General features: G+C 33.9%; 1 protein-coding gene across 9 annotated transcripts in view; it reads left to right on the forward strand.

The window, feature by feature from the left end:
* Positions 1-19,069, forward strand: part of TBC1D19 (TBC1 domain family member 19) — a 120,415-nt gene that overhangs the window by 38,660 nt on the left and 62,686 nt on the right. For 6 of the 9 annotated variants that reach the window (XR_005129005.2, XR_005129006.2, XM_037530768.2 and 3 more), the window contains exons 2-7: positions 5,995-6,067; positions 6,994-7,039; positions 11,347-11,422; positions 17,035-17,109; positions 18,252-18,315; positions 18,878-18,924. Coding sequence is in view for 7 of the 9 variants with exons in the window: in XM_037530768.2 (XP_037386665.1) it covers positions 5,995-6,067; positions 6,994-7,039; positions 11,347-11,422; positions 17,035-17,109; positions 18,252-18,315; positions 18,878-18,924 (381 nt within the window). In the remaining 2 variants the exon portion in view is untranslated. Of the gene's footprint in view, positions 1-5,992; positions 6,068-6,993; positions 7,040-11,346; positions 11,423-17,034; positions 17,110-17,860; positions 17,940-18,251; positions 18,316-18,877; positions 18,925-19,069 lie in introns of those variants that run through there. The other 3 variants (XM_054688503.1, XM_054688504.1, XM_037530770.2) reach the window with 2 other exon arrangements.

A 19,069-nucleotide genomic window follows, 5' to 3' on the forward strand; every position in this document is an offset into this window, starting at 1 on the left:
GAATCCCATCTACCTATGCCCACACCCTACTCCAGGTGCCCGCCATCAGGCATGCAGTCAGGACCACAAGGATCCATCATCTATCCTGATGGCGGGAGGGCGGAAAAGCCTGACATTTTTACTTACCCTACACATGGGAAACTGAAAAACATATACTTGTATTTCTTAATATAAGTAAAGATTTTATTATAGCTTAGTACTTTGAAATATTATAATTGTGGGTATTTTTAAAAATTATGAAGTCTTAGGCTTGAAAGAATGTTTGGTAACTTTGCCTCAGTTTGTATCATTAGCAAAGACATTTAATGGAGATCAACTAATGGTTTAAAGGCAGGTTTAGAATCAGCTTTGTTTATATACTTTAGCCAACTGTTTGCTTATTACATGCCTTTTCAAATTTAGTCAGGAGGATTTTCCTGCTACCAACATTTTCTTTGTTGTTTCCATTTTCTCTGTTTGGGTATACTCAGAATGTGCCAGAGCAGTGTTGGCCCAAGGAGCAAAATATTTCAAAGACAAATATGATTTTTAGATTTCTACCCTCTCTCCACTAACTCTTCTCTTTTAGCATTATAAATAAACATTGACTGTATTTTAATATATCCTTTATATATTGGAACATAATTATTTAAAATTTTTGATTGAGAACATGGAACTTTGTGTTTCCAGAAAGGGGTTATGTTATGATATCAACTTACATCTTAAAATTGGAGTTTCTCATTCATTCCGTAAACACCAGAGTGATGGCCTAATTCTAGACTGGATGCCTTGCACAAGATCAGCATTGTTATTTTGCATTATCATACATTACTTGTATTTAAAATGGATGTTGTATAAAATCTCAAATGTTATGTCCATTCCATTAAGTGTTTGATAAGTCTTGATGCTCAGATTGCTATTATAAATAACAGAATTGTGAAAGGAAGGAACCTGAGAGGAAATAGACTTTGGAGAGGGAGGCAATAACACAACTGAGAGGATATTCTAAATTAGAACCCCAAACACTAGCAATGCTAGTGTCCCTAACAGTGTTTAAAATTTTTTTTAAATTATAGCTCAAATATTATTTGTATTTTTAAATCATTATCAGAAATACATATGTAGAGAATTTGGAGAGCATAAAAAGAAGAAAGACACTCATTTGTTACTTATTAGGGAAATGAAAATTAAATGGACCTAATTTTATAGATCTTAATTAAATACATTTAAGGCATGGGTAGATAGAATCTATTTTGGTATTGGAAGGTCTATGCCATGATTAGAAGTTACCATCTTCTTTTTTTCATCTTCTGGGTGGAATTTGTCATATACTAGGGGGAGTTCAAAATTGGGCTACTGCAGTTGATAAGCAAATTAATATTTCAGGGATTCTGAACCAGGGCGTGGCATCATTCTTATCCATATCTTCTTTGGTTACTGTCATGTCCCTTTATCGTGGAAAGTAAAGAAATGAATTATGTTTAACAAAATTTCAAAATAAGGAAGCTCTTCTCTCCATAGATTTTATGCATTTCAGGGATAGATAAGTATTAAATGTCGGTTTGCTTTGTGTAAGTAAGTGTATGTCTTCATGTTTAATTTTAGCAATGAGTTGCTTAGAGAAGATCCTGTAGAGTTCTTGACTCAGTTAAGATCTATTTGAAATGAGAGGGAGAAGGTTGGTTACTAAACGTGGACTGATGACTGTTTCAGTCTTGAAGTCTATTATTAAGGAGGCTAAGAAGTAGCGATGTGGAGGAAGGGGAATAAGATGGCCAGTGTTGGCAGCAAGTGGTCAGCTGGGGGAGGTCAGCAAAAGCCAGTGAGGGATCCAGCCTCAGGTGAGAGAAACCAGAGCAGTGCTGGAATTATACAACAAGATTGAGTACAAGGCCTGGTGAGCTTGCACAGGGCCAACATTTCCAACTTGAAACTTATTCCTGGCTACAAGCATGTCCACTCTGACTACAAGGATTCTAGAGACAAATCTGGTCTACAATTTTAGAAAGAAACTGTGAAGACGAAATGGAGACACCCAATTCAACATGTTTTAGTCACCTCTAGTGGTAATGGGCACCTGAGAGAAATGAGACAAAGTTGTAACCAATTATGTTAATGGTAAGACTGGGGGAAGCACATTATATCCTTTATGGCACCTGTCTCTTAGTTTTTTGTTTATATACCTCAGTGTGTTGTGAGCTTCTCATGAGTGAAGGTGGACTATGTCTTGTTTTTCTTTTTGTATCCTGAAGCTGGCACATAGGGGGTGTTCTATTTACTATTGAAAGAAGAATGCAAATGAATAGCATATACTAGGATATAAAAATACTGTAAGGCAGTGGCTGGGGATGGAGAAGACTTGTATGGTACGTGGGGTGGAAAAATTGTTGTGAATTCTCAATGTAGGACAATAAAAAGGCTAAGTAGAGGATTTCTGTTGTAGGGCACTTCTAGAGAAATAAGATTGTGTGGTGGGGGGACCTAGATATTCAGAGGACTTTAAGTGCCAGAATGAGTTTACCTTTATTTTCTTAGCAGTAAAGAATCATTCAGATTTTTTGTAGGGCAAAGACATAAAGGTAATTTTTGGCTCTGGTGAGCAGGATAGGAATAGGGGAGATTGTTCCAGTTTCATCCTCTGCTTTATTTCATCCTATGTTCTGGATCTTTTACTGTTCTATCAAATGACAGTGTACAAGATCCTTCCCATGCCTCTGCCCACTTAGCCTATACTCTTTTGTCTTTTTCTAGTCTTTAATTAGAATTAAATGTGTGTTTCTCTATGGGTGATACCTCTCTTGTAACACGTTTTCTATCTTATATTAGTATGTGTTTTTGGTTTTTTTTCTTGACTCTTCCTTTCTGAACTATGAGAATGAGGACAGTGTCTTATGTTTCCCATGAAGTTTTGCGGGTTACAAGTCTAAGGACTCTTCAGAGTATAAAAGAATGAACAAATGCAGTCATTGAAATATGCTTATGAAGTACTTTCAATATGATAGTTATATTGAGCAACCAAAACAGAATAATAATTAAAAAAACTGAATATTGAAGCCATATCTGAAAAAGCTGTGTTGTCTTTTTTTTTTTAATGTTTTAGCCTTTTTATTTATTTTTAAAGATTTATGTTTTATTTATTTATTTTTTAAAGATTTACTTTTTATTTATACAATAGCTGGGGTACAGGCCAGAGGCATGGGAGGGTGACGAGGATTCACCAGAGACAGAGTGGGGAGCAGAACAGGCAGACAGATCGAAAGCACTCCTGAGGGAAGCAGCGAGCGAGACAGGAGAGGTCTGCCACGCCATTTGGGAATCTCCCTGGCCGGCCGGGAATTGAACCTGTGCTGCAGAGGCTGCGGACAGCTTCACAGTGCTGCGCTCAACCTGCTGCGCCACCAGGGAGGCCTATCCTGTCTTTTTAATGTTAATCATATCGTAGGTAATGAGAAAAGACTTATTGTACTCATTAGCCACTTATTTTTTTCTAAAAAGATTTATTTATTTATTTATGCATACAAGAGCTGGGGTACAGGCCAGAGATGCGGGGAGTGAAAAGATTCACCAGAGACAGAGTGGGGAACACAACAGGCAGATTGACCTAAGTACACTGCTGAGGGGATCAGAGGGTGAGACAGGAGAGGTCTGCTGTGCCATGTGGGTTGCTCCCTGGCTGGCCAGGGATCAAACTCGTGCTGCAGAGGCTGCAGATTGCTTGATAGTGCTGTGCTTAACCCCTTGTGCCACCAGGGAGGCCCATTTTCAATGTGTTTTACACAGTAGGGTTCCTAAGAGGGCTGATTTCATTTGAAAAATGGGTGTTGCTGATAAACTATATTTGGGAACTGCCATGCCTTACTATGTTATCCTCGCATTGTTCTGCCTTTGATTTTCAAATTTCCCAAAAATTGTAATTAACTTAAATGATTAGTGAATTTGGTTTGCCATTGGTATAAAAGTAGTGTATCTTGAAATATTGAAAATGTTAGGAAGAATAACCAATTATTTTTCTGATGATCTTTAAATTGTGCTACCTCTGAGTTGTTTGCAAACACAGATGCATCAAAGAAAACCTATTCCTTTTTAACTTGGTACTTTTGAATAGTGAGTCGGGTTTGGCAGCTTTTAAAATCTCAGGAATAATAGACTGGAAATTGGACTTTTCAGTAAAAAAACAAAGTTTTATAAAGTTCTCTATTTATTTAGGGGGAAATTGGTTAAAAAGGATATAATATAGTTGGTCAACATAATATTGTCAGTCAACAATCAGCGGTAAGTCAGTACTTGGGATACAGAAATAAACAAAGACGTGGTCTTTGTCTTTGGATTTAAGAGTCAGGAAAAATAAACAGGTGGGCTGAAATTACCTTGTAGTTTAATAAGTGCTCTGAGAGGACAGAGTGTACGATCTTTGCAGGCAAGGGAATGGAGGGAGTTGGGAAGGGAGCTGATATTTTGAGGAATGTCTGGGAAGGTGGTAGGCATTTTGCTAAGGTGGTGAGTTTAGTAGCACTTACATCTATGGAAACAACATGAAGAAAAAGTCTGGGGCAGTTGGGGGCATCAGTGAACATAGTTCTTTGTGACTAATGAGTAGAATATATAGTGGAAAAGGTCTGAGAAAAGAGAAGATTTTGTGTGTTTGCCACAGGTGAATTTGGAGAGAGAAATAGTTTTACCTTGGGAAGGACCAGCTCTGCCCTATTGTAAAGTTCAGATTTCCTTTGTATGCTGTGGAGTCCACCGTTTGGAAAGACTTAGGTTTTAGGAAGGTAATGCTGAAGGATGGAATGGAAATGGGAGATACTGGTTCATTCATTTAATGAAAATTTAATGAGCATTACTATGTGGAAGTGTTTTAGATATTTAAGAGACAACAGTGAACAAAAGAGACAAGGGTCTGTTGGTTCTTCCCCAGCTGCTTATATTTTGGATGTATGGGGGAATATCTTATCAACAAGTTTGTTATAAATGTTTTCCATGGGATTTTGGTTTTGCTATTTATTGCTTGGTCTCTTTCTATGTGAAAATTGGGGAGATTAAAAAATAAAGGAAAAAACTTCCCTGCCAAAAATGCTATCTTCCCAGAAGGGGATTGATTCCTGGCAGAGTTTAAGTAGAATTGCAAATAATGGAAGTTTCTGACTTGAAAGATGGGTGGATGATAAAAAAAAAACACAAGAGAAAGCAGGCTAGTGAGTAGAAGATCAATTTTTAGTTTCTTAGATTTGCGATTCTTGTAAGATATCCTAATAAAAATGCATTCTTAAGAAATAGTCTTCTAGAATTTGATAGAGAAAGTTAGGTGATGAAAGATCAGTGCTTTAAATGTAATTGAAGCCATTGTAGATTGGAGAAATTATTATTTTTCGTGAAAATTATAGTGTGAAAAAACAGTAATTCTACTCTAATTTGCTACCAGTAATTTTCTGCTCTAAGCATGCACTTGATGAAAGAGACACTAATAAGCTCTTGTAAACTTTAGTTTTAGGTATTTTTTTTTTTTGTATTTTTAGGCATTTTCAATAAATAGGCACAACAAATACAGCTGAACATTGAGCAGCAATCCAAAGAGGAAGACACTATTCAGAAGTTCATTTATATGGGGTGCAACTGGGGTTTTGGTTTTTAGGGGTAGATGCTGTGTATGTTGGATATAATATTTAAGTGAAGGAATTTATACAATCTGAGTATTTTTCCTACTATAAAACTAGATGTTAAGCTGTCATAAAGATAAAAACCCTAGATGATGTTTTCATAATCTACAAGTTTTATAATTTGAGTACGCTATACTTTATTACAGATCCTCTATTTTAAGAGTAGGCAAAAATGTCTTCTCTTTAATGAGTTATTCCAGATAATTCTAAGGTGCTCTGCTCTCAAAGGGGTTTTTAAAATAGTATAATGTTTGGATTTTCCTTTTCAAAAATTTTATAAGTATTAAATATCAACCCAAATGACTTCTTTTGACCTCTGTCTTTTTCTTTCTTTTCAAATTTTTTTTTCTAAAATTAGACCAGTCTTCAGAGACCTGAAATTAAGCTTGAATCATTAAAAGAAGATATTAAGGAATTCTTTAAAATATCAGGTTTGTAAGTTGCTTTTTTCCTTAATTCTTTAAGGCAAAGTAAGGAAATACTTTATTTGGCGGTCACATCTTATCCCAGTTTTCTAATTACTCATTCAGAATTGTGTAGTAGTGACTGAATAGCTTTCTATTTTGAGAAAATAAGAACGATCAGACATTTCAATAAAATGCTGTAAAAATTCAGAAACACTATGGGAATAACTTGCTGTTCTTTGATCAGTTTCATGTACTTCATGGTCAAAACACATCCTGAATATATTAAAAATCTTAAGTAATTTGTCTTATACTCTTCTCATTTATGGCTTTTTCCTTCTACACTCCTTTTCCTTCCTCCTTTTTGTCTTTTTAAAGAAAACAAAAGAAATTTTTTTTTAGTGAGAGGTTTCCTATTAACATTAGACATAGGAACTGATGTTAAGTGGTTACTTACCCAGATAAATTCAAGTAGTTAGCAACAAACTAATTGCTCTGACTGATGGTACCTCATAATAACTTGCTTCTCAGGTTCTGGAGTTTACTGAGCAGTTAGTTGTAAGTAATAACTTGTGATTGGTTTTTGTCAAGAGCCTGTTTCTGGCCCTTCCCCTGGCATATTCCTTTCAGTACTAGTAGTTCATAGCCAGAGATTTTTGGCATTGGTTGAGCAACTTAAGAGTGGAATAAAGAAGTGTTCCTACCATCTTGAGAAAATGATATAATAGTTTCACATAAGAAATAATGCCACATTGAAGACTTTGCTACTCATTATTAGTCAAATTTAGAGGATATAGTTCTTTAATAACACTTTTACATAGCAATTGGCAGTTAGTTAATAAGGTTATTTCAAGTGAATATGATGCTCCAATGTTAGTGACAAAAATTTAATTATGATGTATGTTCATTTTTATAATAATATATTCATATATTTTATTCTTTTTTAAAAACAGGTTGGGAGAAGAAACTTCAGAATGCTGTTTATAATGAACTGAGTGTGTGAGTTTTTCAGCCTATTTTGAGATACTGTTATGTTTAGCTCTATTTACTTTGTGAATTATTGCATATAATATTGTTATTTCTCATTAGTATTTATATAGCATTTCAAGTAAGTTAATACTAAAAAGTTAGTCTTGCCAGAGGATTAATAATAAACAGGTAGTTTTTTAGCCACCAAATTTTTTAATTCAAGTTCGTTTATCCAGTGTAATTAGAGTGAGATACTTCTCATAATATTTCAGATAACTGCAGCATACCAGCCAGCATTTCTTTCTGTTTTTACCTTTTGGGATATTACCCTTTTTTCCTATTTTTTTATTGAGGTAATACTGATTTACAACACTGTATATGATTCAGAGGCTTCCACCACACCATACCCACCATCATGGCACACATAGTCCTCCATCATAGTCACTGGGCCTACTCCTTCCTTTGCTTTCCACCTTCCACCTCCATCTTTGGTAGCCTCAATTTTACAGTTAAAGTTCTAGGTTTATTTTTGGTTTGATTTTGTCTGGCCCTTTGATTTGTTTCTCTATATTTCACATAGGAGTGGAATCATCTGGAATTTGTCTTTCTCCTGACTTATTTCTCTTCCCCACCACCTCTATCCAAGTTGTTACAAATAGCAATAGTTCAACTTTTTTTTTTTTTTATGACTGAGTAGTAGTCCATTGTGTATATATACCACACATTCTTAATCTACTCATCTGTCATTTGGCACTTAGACTATTTCTGTAACTTGGCTGTTGTAAACAGTGATACAATGAACATAGGAGTACATATTTCCCTTTTGAATTAGTGTCTTTGTATTCCTTGGGTAGAAAGCTAGGAGTTGAATTGCTGAATCATATGATATATCTATTTTTATATTCTAAGAAACCTCCACACTGCTTTCCACAGGGACTGGACCAGTCTGTATTCCCACCAGCAGTACAAGAGTGTTCATTTTTCTCCACACCCTTGGCAGCACTTGTTTCTGACCATTCTCACTGGTGTGAGGTGGTATCGCATGGTGGTTTTGATTTGCATTTCCTTGATGAAAAGTGATGATGAGTGTTTACATGTTTGGCCATCTGTATGTCTTCTTTAGAGAAGTGTCTATTTAGTTCTGTCCAATTTTTGATTGAGTTTTTTTGGGAGGGGGTTTGTTGTTGAATTGGATGTATGTATTTTTTGTTGTTAAATTGTGTGAGTTCTTTGTAGATCTTGGCTATGAGTCCCTAACAGATGCAAATATTTTTTCCTATTTAGTAGGATGCCTTTTCATTTTATATTATTATTTTTAAAGTTTCATTTATTTATGCATACAAGAACTGGGGTGTAAATCAGAGGTGCAGGACAGTAAGAGAATTCACCAGAGAAAGTGGGGAGCAGAACGGGCAGATTTACTGAAATACACTGCTGAGGGGAGCAGCGGGCAAGACAGGAGAGGTCTGCTGTGCCATGTGGGTTTTTCCCTGGCCGGCCATGGATTGAACTAATGCTGCAGTGGCTGGCAATAGCTTGATGGTGCTGTCTTTAACACCTGCACCATCAGGGAGGCCCTGTCTTTTCATTTTAAAGAGTTTATTTCACTGTAATTTCATTTGTTTTTGCTTTTGTTTTTCTTGTTTTTGGTGTGAAGTCCCCAAAGACATCAGTGAAGCCATGGAGCACTGAAATCTCACTTCATAGGTTGCTGCGCCATGAGGGTTTGTTCCTGGCCGGCCGGGGATCAAACTCGTGCTGCAGAGGCTGAGGAAAGCTGTTTGCCTGCTTTCTTCTGTGTATTTTGTGGTTTTGGATCTTACATCTAAATATTTGTTCTACTTTGAGTTAATTTTTACATAAGGCATAATATAGTGGCCTAGTGACACTCTTTTTGTATATAAATAAATGTCCAATTTTTCAAACTCATTTTTGTTTTTTGTTTCTTTAATGATTCTTTTTTTCTTAAAGATTTATTTATTTATGTATACAAGAGCTGGGGTATAGGTCAGAGGTATGGGGGGGGTGTGTGAGAGGATTCACCAGAGATGCAGTGGGGAACAGAACAGGCAGATTGAAGTATACTGCTGAGGGGAGCAGCAGGCGAGCCAGGAGAGGTGTGCTGTGCCATGTGGGTTGCTCCCTGACAGGCTCGGTATCAAACTCGTGCTGCAGTGGTTGTGGATAGCTTCATAGGTTGCATCTTAATCCCTCGCACCACCAGGGAGGTCCTCCAACTCATTTTTGAAGATGATCTCCTTTCTATAATATACTTTCCTTTCTACAATTTACCTAATACTCTTAGGTCCTTTGCTGTAGATTAACTATCCATTCAAGTGTAGGTTTATTTCTGGGCTCTCAGTTCTATTCCTTTGGTCTGCATGTTTATTTTTATTCCAATACCATACTGTTTTAATTACTATAGCTTTGTATATAGTTTGAAGTCCGAGAATGTGACACTTTACTTTTTCCACTTTTTAAAATCAGGATTGCTTTAGCTATTCAGGGATTTTTTGTAGTCCTATGTAAAATTTAGTATGTAAATTTACGTTCAAGGTGATAAATGATATGCATGTGTTCATTGCCATTTTGCTACTTGATTTTTCATTGTTTTTATAGTTCTTCTCTGTGCCTAAGGCTTAATCTTAGTCTTTATTGTCTTTTATGTAAAACAGTTTATGTAGAATTAGATAACCTATCATTTCCCCTTAAGAAAGTATGGAAGTAAATAAACCTTTTAAAAGTCTTTCTATATATTAATATATTATAAAAATATATCCTTTAGTCTACTATTGTAATAAATATTTGCAAATGCCTGCCATGACTTGGAGGAGAATGAGTAAGCTAAAAATGGAAAGAGTTTAGATAATGGATACCTTAGTATACAGCAAGATCTGGTATGTCTATTTAGACATTCATAGTGTTAGCTGGAAGAGTATTCATGCAATAGACCTGGGTACCTCCAGAATGTCCCTTTCATACAGTTCTCTTTGTCTTTATCTTATAGATTACATGACATAGGTTGCCATATTCTGTTCCAGAAAATTTTCTTATAGACATTTGAGCCTTTTACACTTAGGTTTCAGGATAAATGCAACTTATTTGGTATAACATCAGCCTTTTTTATGTGTTGAAATCTCACTCTGGGTGCAGAATTTCTTGAGAATTCAGTTTATGGTTCTTGATTATTAAAATGTGATTGCTTTGCTGTATGTACAAGTCATACGACTAGTTTCAATAGACTTTATATGTTGTTGTGAAAGACCTGAAACTTTTATTTAAGTAAAGATCAACTTCTCATGTTTTTCGATTGCCTTCTCTGTCTTTGATTTTGTATGACTCTATGCCTCAATCATTATATTCCAGCCATTCTGGCTTTTTATTTTTCTTCTGATTTTTAGAGATTCCAAATATGATCACCTCTGGATCTTGTGCTTGTTCCTCTACCTGTATATTTCCTCTGCCCCCAGGTCATTGCATGGTTGATTCCATCTCTTCGCTTATATCTTGGTTCAGATATTAGTTTCCCTAGACACTTTCCCTTCCCTTCCAAACTACTTCTATCTCCTACCTTGCCCTCATTTTCTCATGGCACTAATTATTATCTGATATTATTCTATTTGTTTGTTTTTGTAACTATTGACCATCTTCATAAATTTTTAGGTACATTAGAGCAGGGTTATTGTCTTAATCACCAACATGTACTGGTATCTAGAATGACTCAAATATTTGTTGAACAAATCTCTTTTCTTAATAAAAACAACACATTTTAATATAAAATATAATGTTACTTAGAAAACAAGGAATTTATAAGCTATTAAAATTTTAATTTATTTAAATTTGTGTATTTGTGTTACAATTATAGATATTATGAAATATAGCTTGTATGTTATTATTTCAACTATATAAAATATGTATTTATGGAAAAGGAAATTGGAAGAAAAGAATTGTTATGTTAGTAAATTAATGAATTTTTTCAACCTTTAAAATTCCTTTAAATGCTATATTTACATGCTAAAATGAAGTTACAACATATGTATTTTCATATAAGCATTTGTGGAACTAAGCAGTTTTAGAGTTACCTCAATTTATGAATTTAGGTTACTATACAATTTAACTTTTAATAACAAATTAAATTGCTAATCTAAAAATGCAATACTAATGGGATAAGAAAAAAAGTCTTATTAAGCTGTTGCTCCTCATGTGAACACAGAGAACTGCCAACAAATATTCTTTTTCATTTCTTATATTGACTACGGGGGTAAGTAATTTCTAACCAAAGAGAATTAATTACCAAAAGTAATGTACAATATTTAGCTGCTTCTTTTTGTCCCTAGGTATCCTTTACCTAGTCATCCTGCTGCACCTCCTGAGCATCTTAAAGAACCTTTGGTATACATGAGAAAAGCACAGGTTGGCTATCATTCATTTTTAACTTTATTTTTTCATGTCAAATTAAATAATTCAGAGCAAAAGTTTCATATTTATATCAGGAATATATGTCATTATGTGAAACACTGGATAAGAACCTATCTAGTTCTTGTGAATAGTGATGTGAATGTGTCAAATGCTACCAGTAGACCACCAAGGAACTTAAGTGTCGTGAATAGTGTTTGCACTTTTTCCTATGTACATACAGAAACCAGGGATCACACTTACTTAACTATTCTAATCCTAAAACACTGAGTAGAAGGAAAAAAATCATGCGCCATATTGGTCTGAAATTTAAAATATGATGAAAGTATTTTGCAGCATTTCATTCCTCATGCTCTGTAATATTAAAGGAACAAAATGGGACTGAATTGGCTCTCCAAATTTTTGGCTTTTGTAACCAAAGTTACTGATATATTTGAAATACATTTGTCCTCACAGGAGGCTATTACATTGTATCTAAAATGGGGTAAAAAAATGAAAAATCACTTTAAAAGAATAAAATAATTCAAACAAAAACTGTAAAAAGCTGTTAAAATGGAGACCTAAGTTCTGTCACATACCCCTACCGCTTTTAAATGTCCCTTGCTTGCCTGTGTGTGGCAGTGTTTGTGAGCCTTCCCTGCAGCGCTGCTAGCACCTCTGGCCACTGCTGAGGTGAACATCAGAGTCCTCCTTCCTCCCCATCATATTTTGAGAAGTTATTATGAAAAATTTCAAATATACCCCAAGGAACCCCCAGAGACCCATTACCCAGCTTCAAGAGTTTGTAATGTTTCTGCTCCTCCTGCGAAGCGTTGAGTTACTACAGTCCATGCAATGCAGGGGATGTTATGCAGATTTTTACTTTTCATTTCAAAGAACCTTCCAAATTAGATGGTAAAAGTGAACAATTAAAACAAAAACATGGCGATATTTGAAGAAATATATAATGTTACTTCTACCTGCAGGTGCTACCTTGAAACCTAGTGATCAGACAATATTATTATGTCATAAAGCTTAATTGTTAGTGAAGATGTGTGAAAGACTTGTCTTTGTGTATAAAGATAAAAATTCAAGAAAATAAAACTAAAAATGGTTAGTCTAAATGTTTTGTGGTGAAATTTGAAAATTTTCAAGAGATTTAGGGAACTATCAAGTGTAAGAAACAAAAAACGAAAGTTGATTTCCTATCGTGAGTAAAAAGAAGAGACTGAGAGTGAATAAAAAGTTCGTTTTTAAAACCTACTGCTGGCTGTTGAGCATATATGAATGCAAGTGTGTATGATGTGTACGTGTGTGGTGTGTACGTGTGTGGTGTGTACGTGTGTGGTGTGTACGTGTGTGGTGTGTACGTGTGTGGTACCTTCTCTTTTCTGTCCCGACTTACCCGCTGTATCAGGAGCTAGTACCCTGCAACCTGGGACCAAATCTGCCCTACCACCTATTTTAATACAGCTGGCAAGCTAGGAAGGTTTTGGCTTTTACTTTTTCAACTGGTTGAAAACATCAGAAAAAGAATACTATCCTGTGGCCCATGAAAATTGTAGGCTCTAATAAAATGCTTTATTGGAAAACATTGTCATGCTCATTAGTTTGCATGTTGCCTGTGCTTGCTTTTGCCCTACAATGTCAGAGTTGAGTAGTTGCAACAGAACGTGCTTATGAACCACAAACCCGAAAATTTTTGCCCCACGCCCTTTTACAGAAAGTTTGCCAACGCTTGCACCTAATTATTGATTCTGAAAGGACAGGGCCTGTGCTTTTCCTCTTCAGCATCCAGCACAGTATGTGCAATGCAGAACATTCAAATGTTGTTGAAATAACTGATTCTTTAACCTTAGTCACACTGAAAACCTCCCTCTTAGTGTCTGTCTCTATTCATTCCTGTATTTGTTCTCCCTAAGTCATCTGGTTCTTAAGCTCTCTGTTCTATTGGGCAGTTTTCTCCTCTTTGCTTGAAAGCTGCCTGTTCTGGATCACGTGACTACCTTTCTGTCATGTTCTCTCTTGCACCGCATCATCTCTTGCCCCTCTGAGACTTATATTCTAGAGGTCATTCTGTTCCTCAACTATAGTTGCCTCTATCACTTACTTTCTCTCTTTTCCCAAACTGTTGAATACATAAGAGTAAGTTCACTTAGGGTCTGTATTGACAATTAGTTTAATCCATTTATTTACTTTCTAAATGGATTCATTTTGCTGCAAGTCAATACTTTTATTATTTATTATCTGCTTTCCAATTAGGTTTTGTCATGATTGTGTAGTCCCCAATTGTACCTCTAATTTACTCATTAACATTTGCCACTTAGTTTACTAAGAATATTCAGGTCATCTCATTCAAACTTCTACAACTTCCCTTTTATTGGCTACCACATCATTTTTTGGCTGCATCCCCCTTTGGTCTACTGTGATACCCCCCTATCTACTGTGATTTCTCATTTCTTCTGTGAGATCAAACTCAACATGTCTACAACTGAGTTTATAGTGTTATTTTTAAAATGAGCATTTTCTCTGACTTTATTTTTGTTAATTGGTTTCCATCATTATTATAGTAATTTAGATTTGAAATATCTCTGATCTCAGTTTTATCCAAATCTCACTAAGTTCTATAAATTATTTTTATAGTCTCATATTTTAAAGTCTCATAGCTTTCTGTTTCTTTTTATTATCATAGTCATTACCACAATGATGATGGTGATGACAAGAACTAGCTTTTAGTGAGTGCTTACTTTATTTCAGGTACTGTACTTCATTTCCCATCCTTGTCTTATTCTTGCACGCCCCTCTTTCAATATTTTTTGTCCCAATTTCCTTATATACTTTGAATACTGCTAACTTTAACTACAAGCAGTTGAACATTTATAGTGCATCTCATTGCCCTCTATCAAACCTTCAGTGACTCCCTATTGCCCAACAAATTAAATTCCTATTGCAAAGCTTAACACTTAAGAATTTTCACTTTCTGTACCCAGCTTCCCCTTCCACTTTATCAATCTCTGCTGTCTTCCAACTCTCTTATATACCCTTCCAAGTGAATCATTTTGCCTTTCCCTGTTATATCTTAAACACTTAAAAATCTCATCATGGAAAATCCTTCCTTCTGTTTTGCATATGAAAATTCCATCTATTTGTGAGGGTCAGCTCAGATAACCCCTCTTCTCTGATGTTGTGAGCCTTGTTGAAAAAATCTCTGCCTCTTTCTGCAATCTTGTAGCACACTATCATTTTGTAGCCCATATTACAAATTATACTTTATTCTGGTAATTTCTATACACATCTTTCATACTTTTGTTATAAGCCTCTTGAAAGCAGTAACAATTTAGAAACATTTCTATGTAATGTTCCCCATTATATCTAGTGAACTAAGCTTTATGTGGCAGGAGCTTACAAAGTTTATGTTGAATTAATAGTAAAGGTATTTATCATCTCTCTGGAAATTATTACAATATTTAGAATTACATATATATGTATAAATTATAATCCTACTGTTGGTAGGACCATAATTGGTACAGCTATTATGAAAGCAGTATGGCAGTTTCTCAAAAAATAATAACTAGAAACTCCATATGATCAAGTTATTCCAGTTCTTGGTATTACCCCCAAAATACAAAAACTAATCAAAATGGTATGTGCACTTCCCAAAATTTATTCCAGTATTATTTATAATAACCAAGAACTGGAAACAAACTAATGTCCACCAACTGACAATGGATAAAGATAACTGGTTTATATATACACAGTGGAATATTATTCAGGTGTAAAAAAAAAAAGATGAAACCCTGCTATTGGTGTACTACAGTAAGTATGTGTGTACACATACAGATTTTCAATGATGCACACCTAAAACCTATATTATGTTATGATGTGTTGCTACAAAACAAAAATGAATCCTCAAATCAAAAGTACATCATTTTGTAGAAATGTAATGAAATAGGAAATTGCATAAAATATCTTAAATGGAAAAAGAAAAATGTGAAACAATATAATTCTGCACTATCTGCAGCTACACACATGCAAATATCTCATTTATTCACTATGCATAGAAAACAGCAACAAAATGTTAGCAGTTGTTGGCTGATAGCATTTTATGGATGCTTAGTTATGATTTTATTCTTTACTATATTTTTCTGTTTTCCAAATTATCTTATAAAATACTACTTTTATAATCAGAGAAGAATTGCTAAAGTCTTTTTCCATTAGCTAGCTGGGTTATGCTCATTATGTTTTACTTTATTTTTTGTCAGGGTGAAGAAAGTAATTTTTAAATTTGTAATTTTATAGAGTATCTTTACATGCTATATCTTTATTAAATGATATTTACAACTTATTGTTTCATTGTTATAAAACAGTAGTGAGGAAGTAGATAAAAATTCCAATGCGGTTATAATTCCTTTGTCTCCCCTGACTTAGAAATTGCTCTATTTATAAACTCTTGAAATCGTTTCAGTTATACCATAGATTCCAATTATTAGGAAAAATGATTTGAAGGCAACAATAATTTCATTTGGAGAGGATATGGGTTTGAGTAAAAGGCATTATCTTCCAATTTAAACATTGTAAATGTAAAAGGCCATTCATTTTCCTCTTAAATAACATTTTAAAAGCTTTTTATTTGTCTTGTAAGTCTTTTGGGTAGAAACCATTACTTTATATTAATGCACTGTATTTTTCAATAACTTATTTGCTACTTTCACTTCTTTTTAGAGGATGCTAAGTATACATTGAAATTTTAATTTAATAACATAAAAATAATAGCTTATTAAAGTATATATGGTAATCGATTTATGATTGACTATTGAAATTAACTTATTTCAAGTTTACAAGAAAGATAAGGGATAGAGAAGAAGGTAGTCAATATGGTGAAAAAACAGTAAGACAAATCCTGTTTGTGATACATTCTGAAAGATAACTGACATGGGCTCCTCATGAAAGTATCACAAAAAAGAAAAGAACAAAGAGACTCTAGATTAAGCTATATTGAAAGAGACCTGACAACCAAGTATAATGTAATGAGTGAATTTTTAATGATTTCTCTATTTAAAAATATAAAAGTCATTTCATGAATACCTGGAAAATTTTGAACATTTACTAAATATTAAATGATATGAAACGTTAGTGTTAATATTCTCGGTGTTATATTGGTCTTGTGGTTATATAGAAGGAAGTTATTCTTAAAACTTTCCAGTTGATGTGTTTAAGGGTGAAATTTCATCTTTGGAAAAATTATCATAATTTCTATAAAGTTTTATTTACTACTTTAAATAGTTTTCACTAATTGAATTTATAACATGCTAAATTTAACTTACCATTTAGTTATCTACTGTTTTTCCTTATAATATTTATCACAATATGAGTTGCTTTATTACTTAATCTGTCTTCATTCCCTTTCTCTGCTAGCATATGAGGACTGAGACTTCCTATTATTCACGGCACTAATGATAGTGTCTGGCATATAGAAGGCAGTCATCAGTATATGCTGAGTGAACTAATGATTGAAGAAAACTAACTCAATCAATCTCATCATTTCAATATAGTTCATAATATCTTTAATTTTTAAAATCAGTGTCACTATCACTAACCAGAAACAATAATAGACCATTCTTATGTTTCAGGGAAGTTGGGAAAAAAGAATTTTGAAGAGTTTAAATAGTATGTGCACTGAACTGAGTATCCCACTGGCACGAAAGGTACTTTTAACACTTAAGTGTTTTATTATGAATCAAATACCAGGATGTATCATGAAATTATAACTCTTAGGCAGATTTATTTTTTTTACTAGTATATCAGTTTGTTTGGAAACAAAAAGCTATAAAATACTGATTATGTGGGTATATTTATAGTAGATTTCTATTACAGGTACTGTTACACTTTTGTAATGAATATATCTTCAGAAAAATAAAAGTATAGAAGCTACAGTGTAGATTACATAGAGATTTGGCCATAAAGGTTATAATTTAACTAGATAAAATTAATGGTTTTAATTACTTTTAGTCACCTTTTTTGCAAATTAGCATAATAGCATACTTTTTGAATTAGAGATGGAGTTTAGGCCAAGTATCATCTTGTGATAGTCAATATGGTATCATCTTTCAGTATTAATGTAGGTAATACAAAGAATGATTTATCAACTTTCTGAAACACTGTTTAGATCTAATTATATTAGATTTATTTAGATCTCATCTGTTGCTCTGGGCTTTTAGATGAGGAGTATTCTGAATTCTTTATAGCTACTTACAAGTAGGAGAGAATAAATTGCTCTTCACTTCATTCTCCCTACCTATTCATTCCCTGCTGTTGTACAGGATATATGGATGTACTTTGGATATATCCAAGGACAAAAGACTGAAGTCACCAGAAAGATGGTGTAAAAAAGGAATAAATTTATATGAAATACTGTCTAAATATGTAGTATTGTATAATATACTGTCTTTCATATAGGAAGATGATGCTACTGACTCACAGTCACACTCTCTTGGCCAGTCCCCCTTGTGATGCATTTCTGAGATTGCTGGATGGGGTAAGAGAAGTAGTATGTGGCTGAGGAGCAGTTTTTCTTTGTGAAATTTACTGGCCAGTACAGATCATTACCTTCTTTTCTTGGACTCATTAGCACCATATTCTAACTAAGCCATTGAGACTAGCTATCATAGTTAAATAATAGTAATTTAAGTGTAATTCCAAAAATAAAAAGTTTACCATCTGTAATGAAATTATTTTTCCTTATGTTTGGTAGTTTATTTAAACTTTCGGATAAATTATTGGTTGTTAGTTTTCAGTTACATTGCTAAACATGATAAAATGAAACCAATTTTAAAATTACCTTTTTTAGAGGCCAGTTGGAGAACAGAAAGAACTTCTCAATAAATGGAATGAAATGGGAACCGATGAACCAGGTATAGGAAGAATTTTCTAAAAAATATGTCAATCAATTTTATAAACATGAGTGACAACTATATATCATTTACTATGATAACTAGGTGTGAATAATTGCATATACAAACATCTACAAAGTCACCCTTAGCAAAATGTGTGCGGAAGTGGGCAAGAAATGTGTGCCATAATGGAAGATACAGTGTGTTATTATTAGAGGTTCAAAAGGGAGAACAGTTCAATAAAACTGGAGAAATTTACTAAGTGTTCACATTGTATTCTAAGTACTCTGAGAATTCTCAGAGTGACTTTGGTTTTTCACTTCAGCTATACATAATCTATTACAGATTTATGAAAGTGGGATTCTTACTTTCTTCTAAAAGATTCTTACTTTCTTCTAGGTTGTAAAGGGAAGAGACTCATTTTTGTGTTCCCAATGCTTAATAAAATGTTTGACACATATTTGATATCTGCAAATGTTTGAATTAACCTAGTTGCACAGCAATGTATGAAAGAATCATTAACATTTATTTTTAACAAGCCTTCATATATCTTAACTAGAGTTATCTTTCTTGTTATTTCTAGATTTAAGCCTTTTCAGACCTGTTTATGCACCTAAGGATTTTCTCGAGGTAAGTTCTATTGGATAAACATGTATATTAATAAGGGTACCTCTAGGCAAAGGAGTAGCCATATAAAATGCAACGGAACCATTTAAACAATGGAATGACATGATCACAAAGATATATAAAGAACTCACATGACTCAACAAGAAGT

Source organism: Talpa occidentalis, unplaced genomic scaffold (assembly GCF_014898055.3).
Source record: "Talpa occidentalis isolate TD23 unplaced genomic scaffold, MPIMG_talOcc4v2.1 talOcc4.6, whole genome shotgun sequence".
NCBI lineage: Eukaryota > Metazoa > Chordata > Mammalia > Eulipotyphla > Talpidae > Talpa > Talpa occidentalis.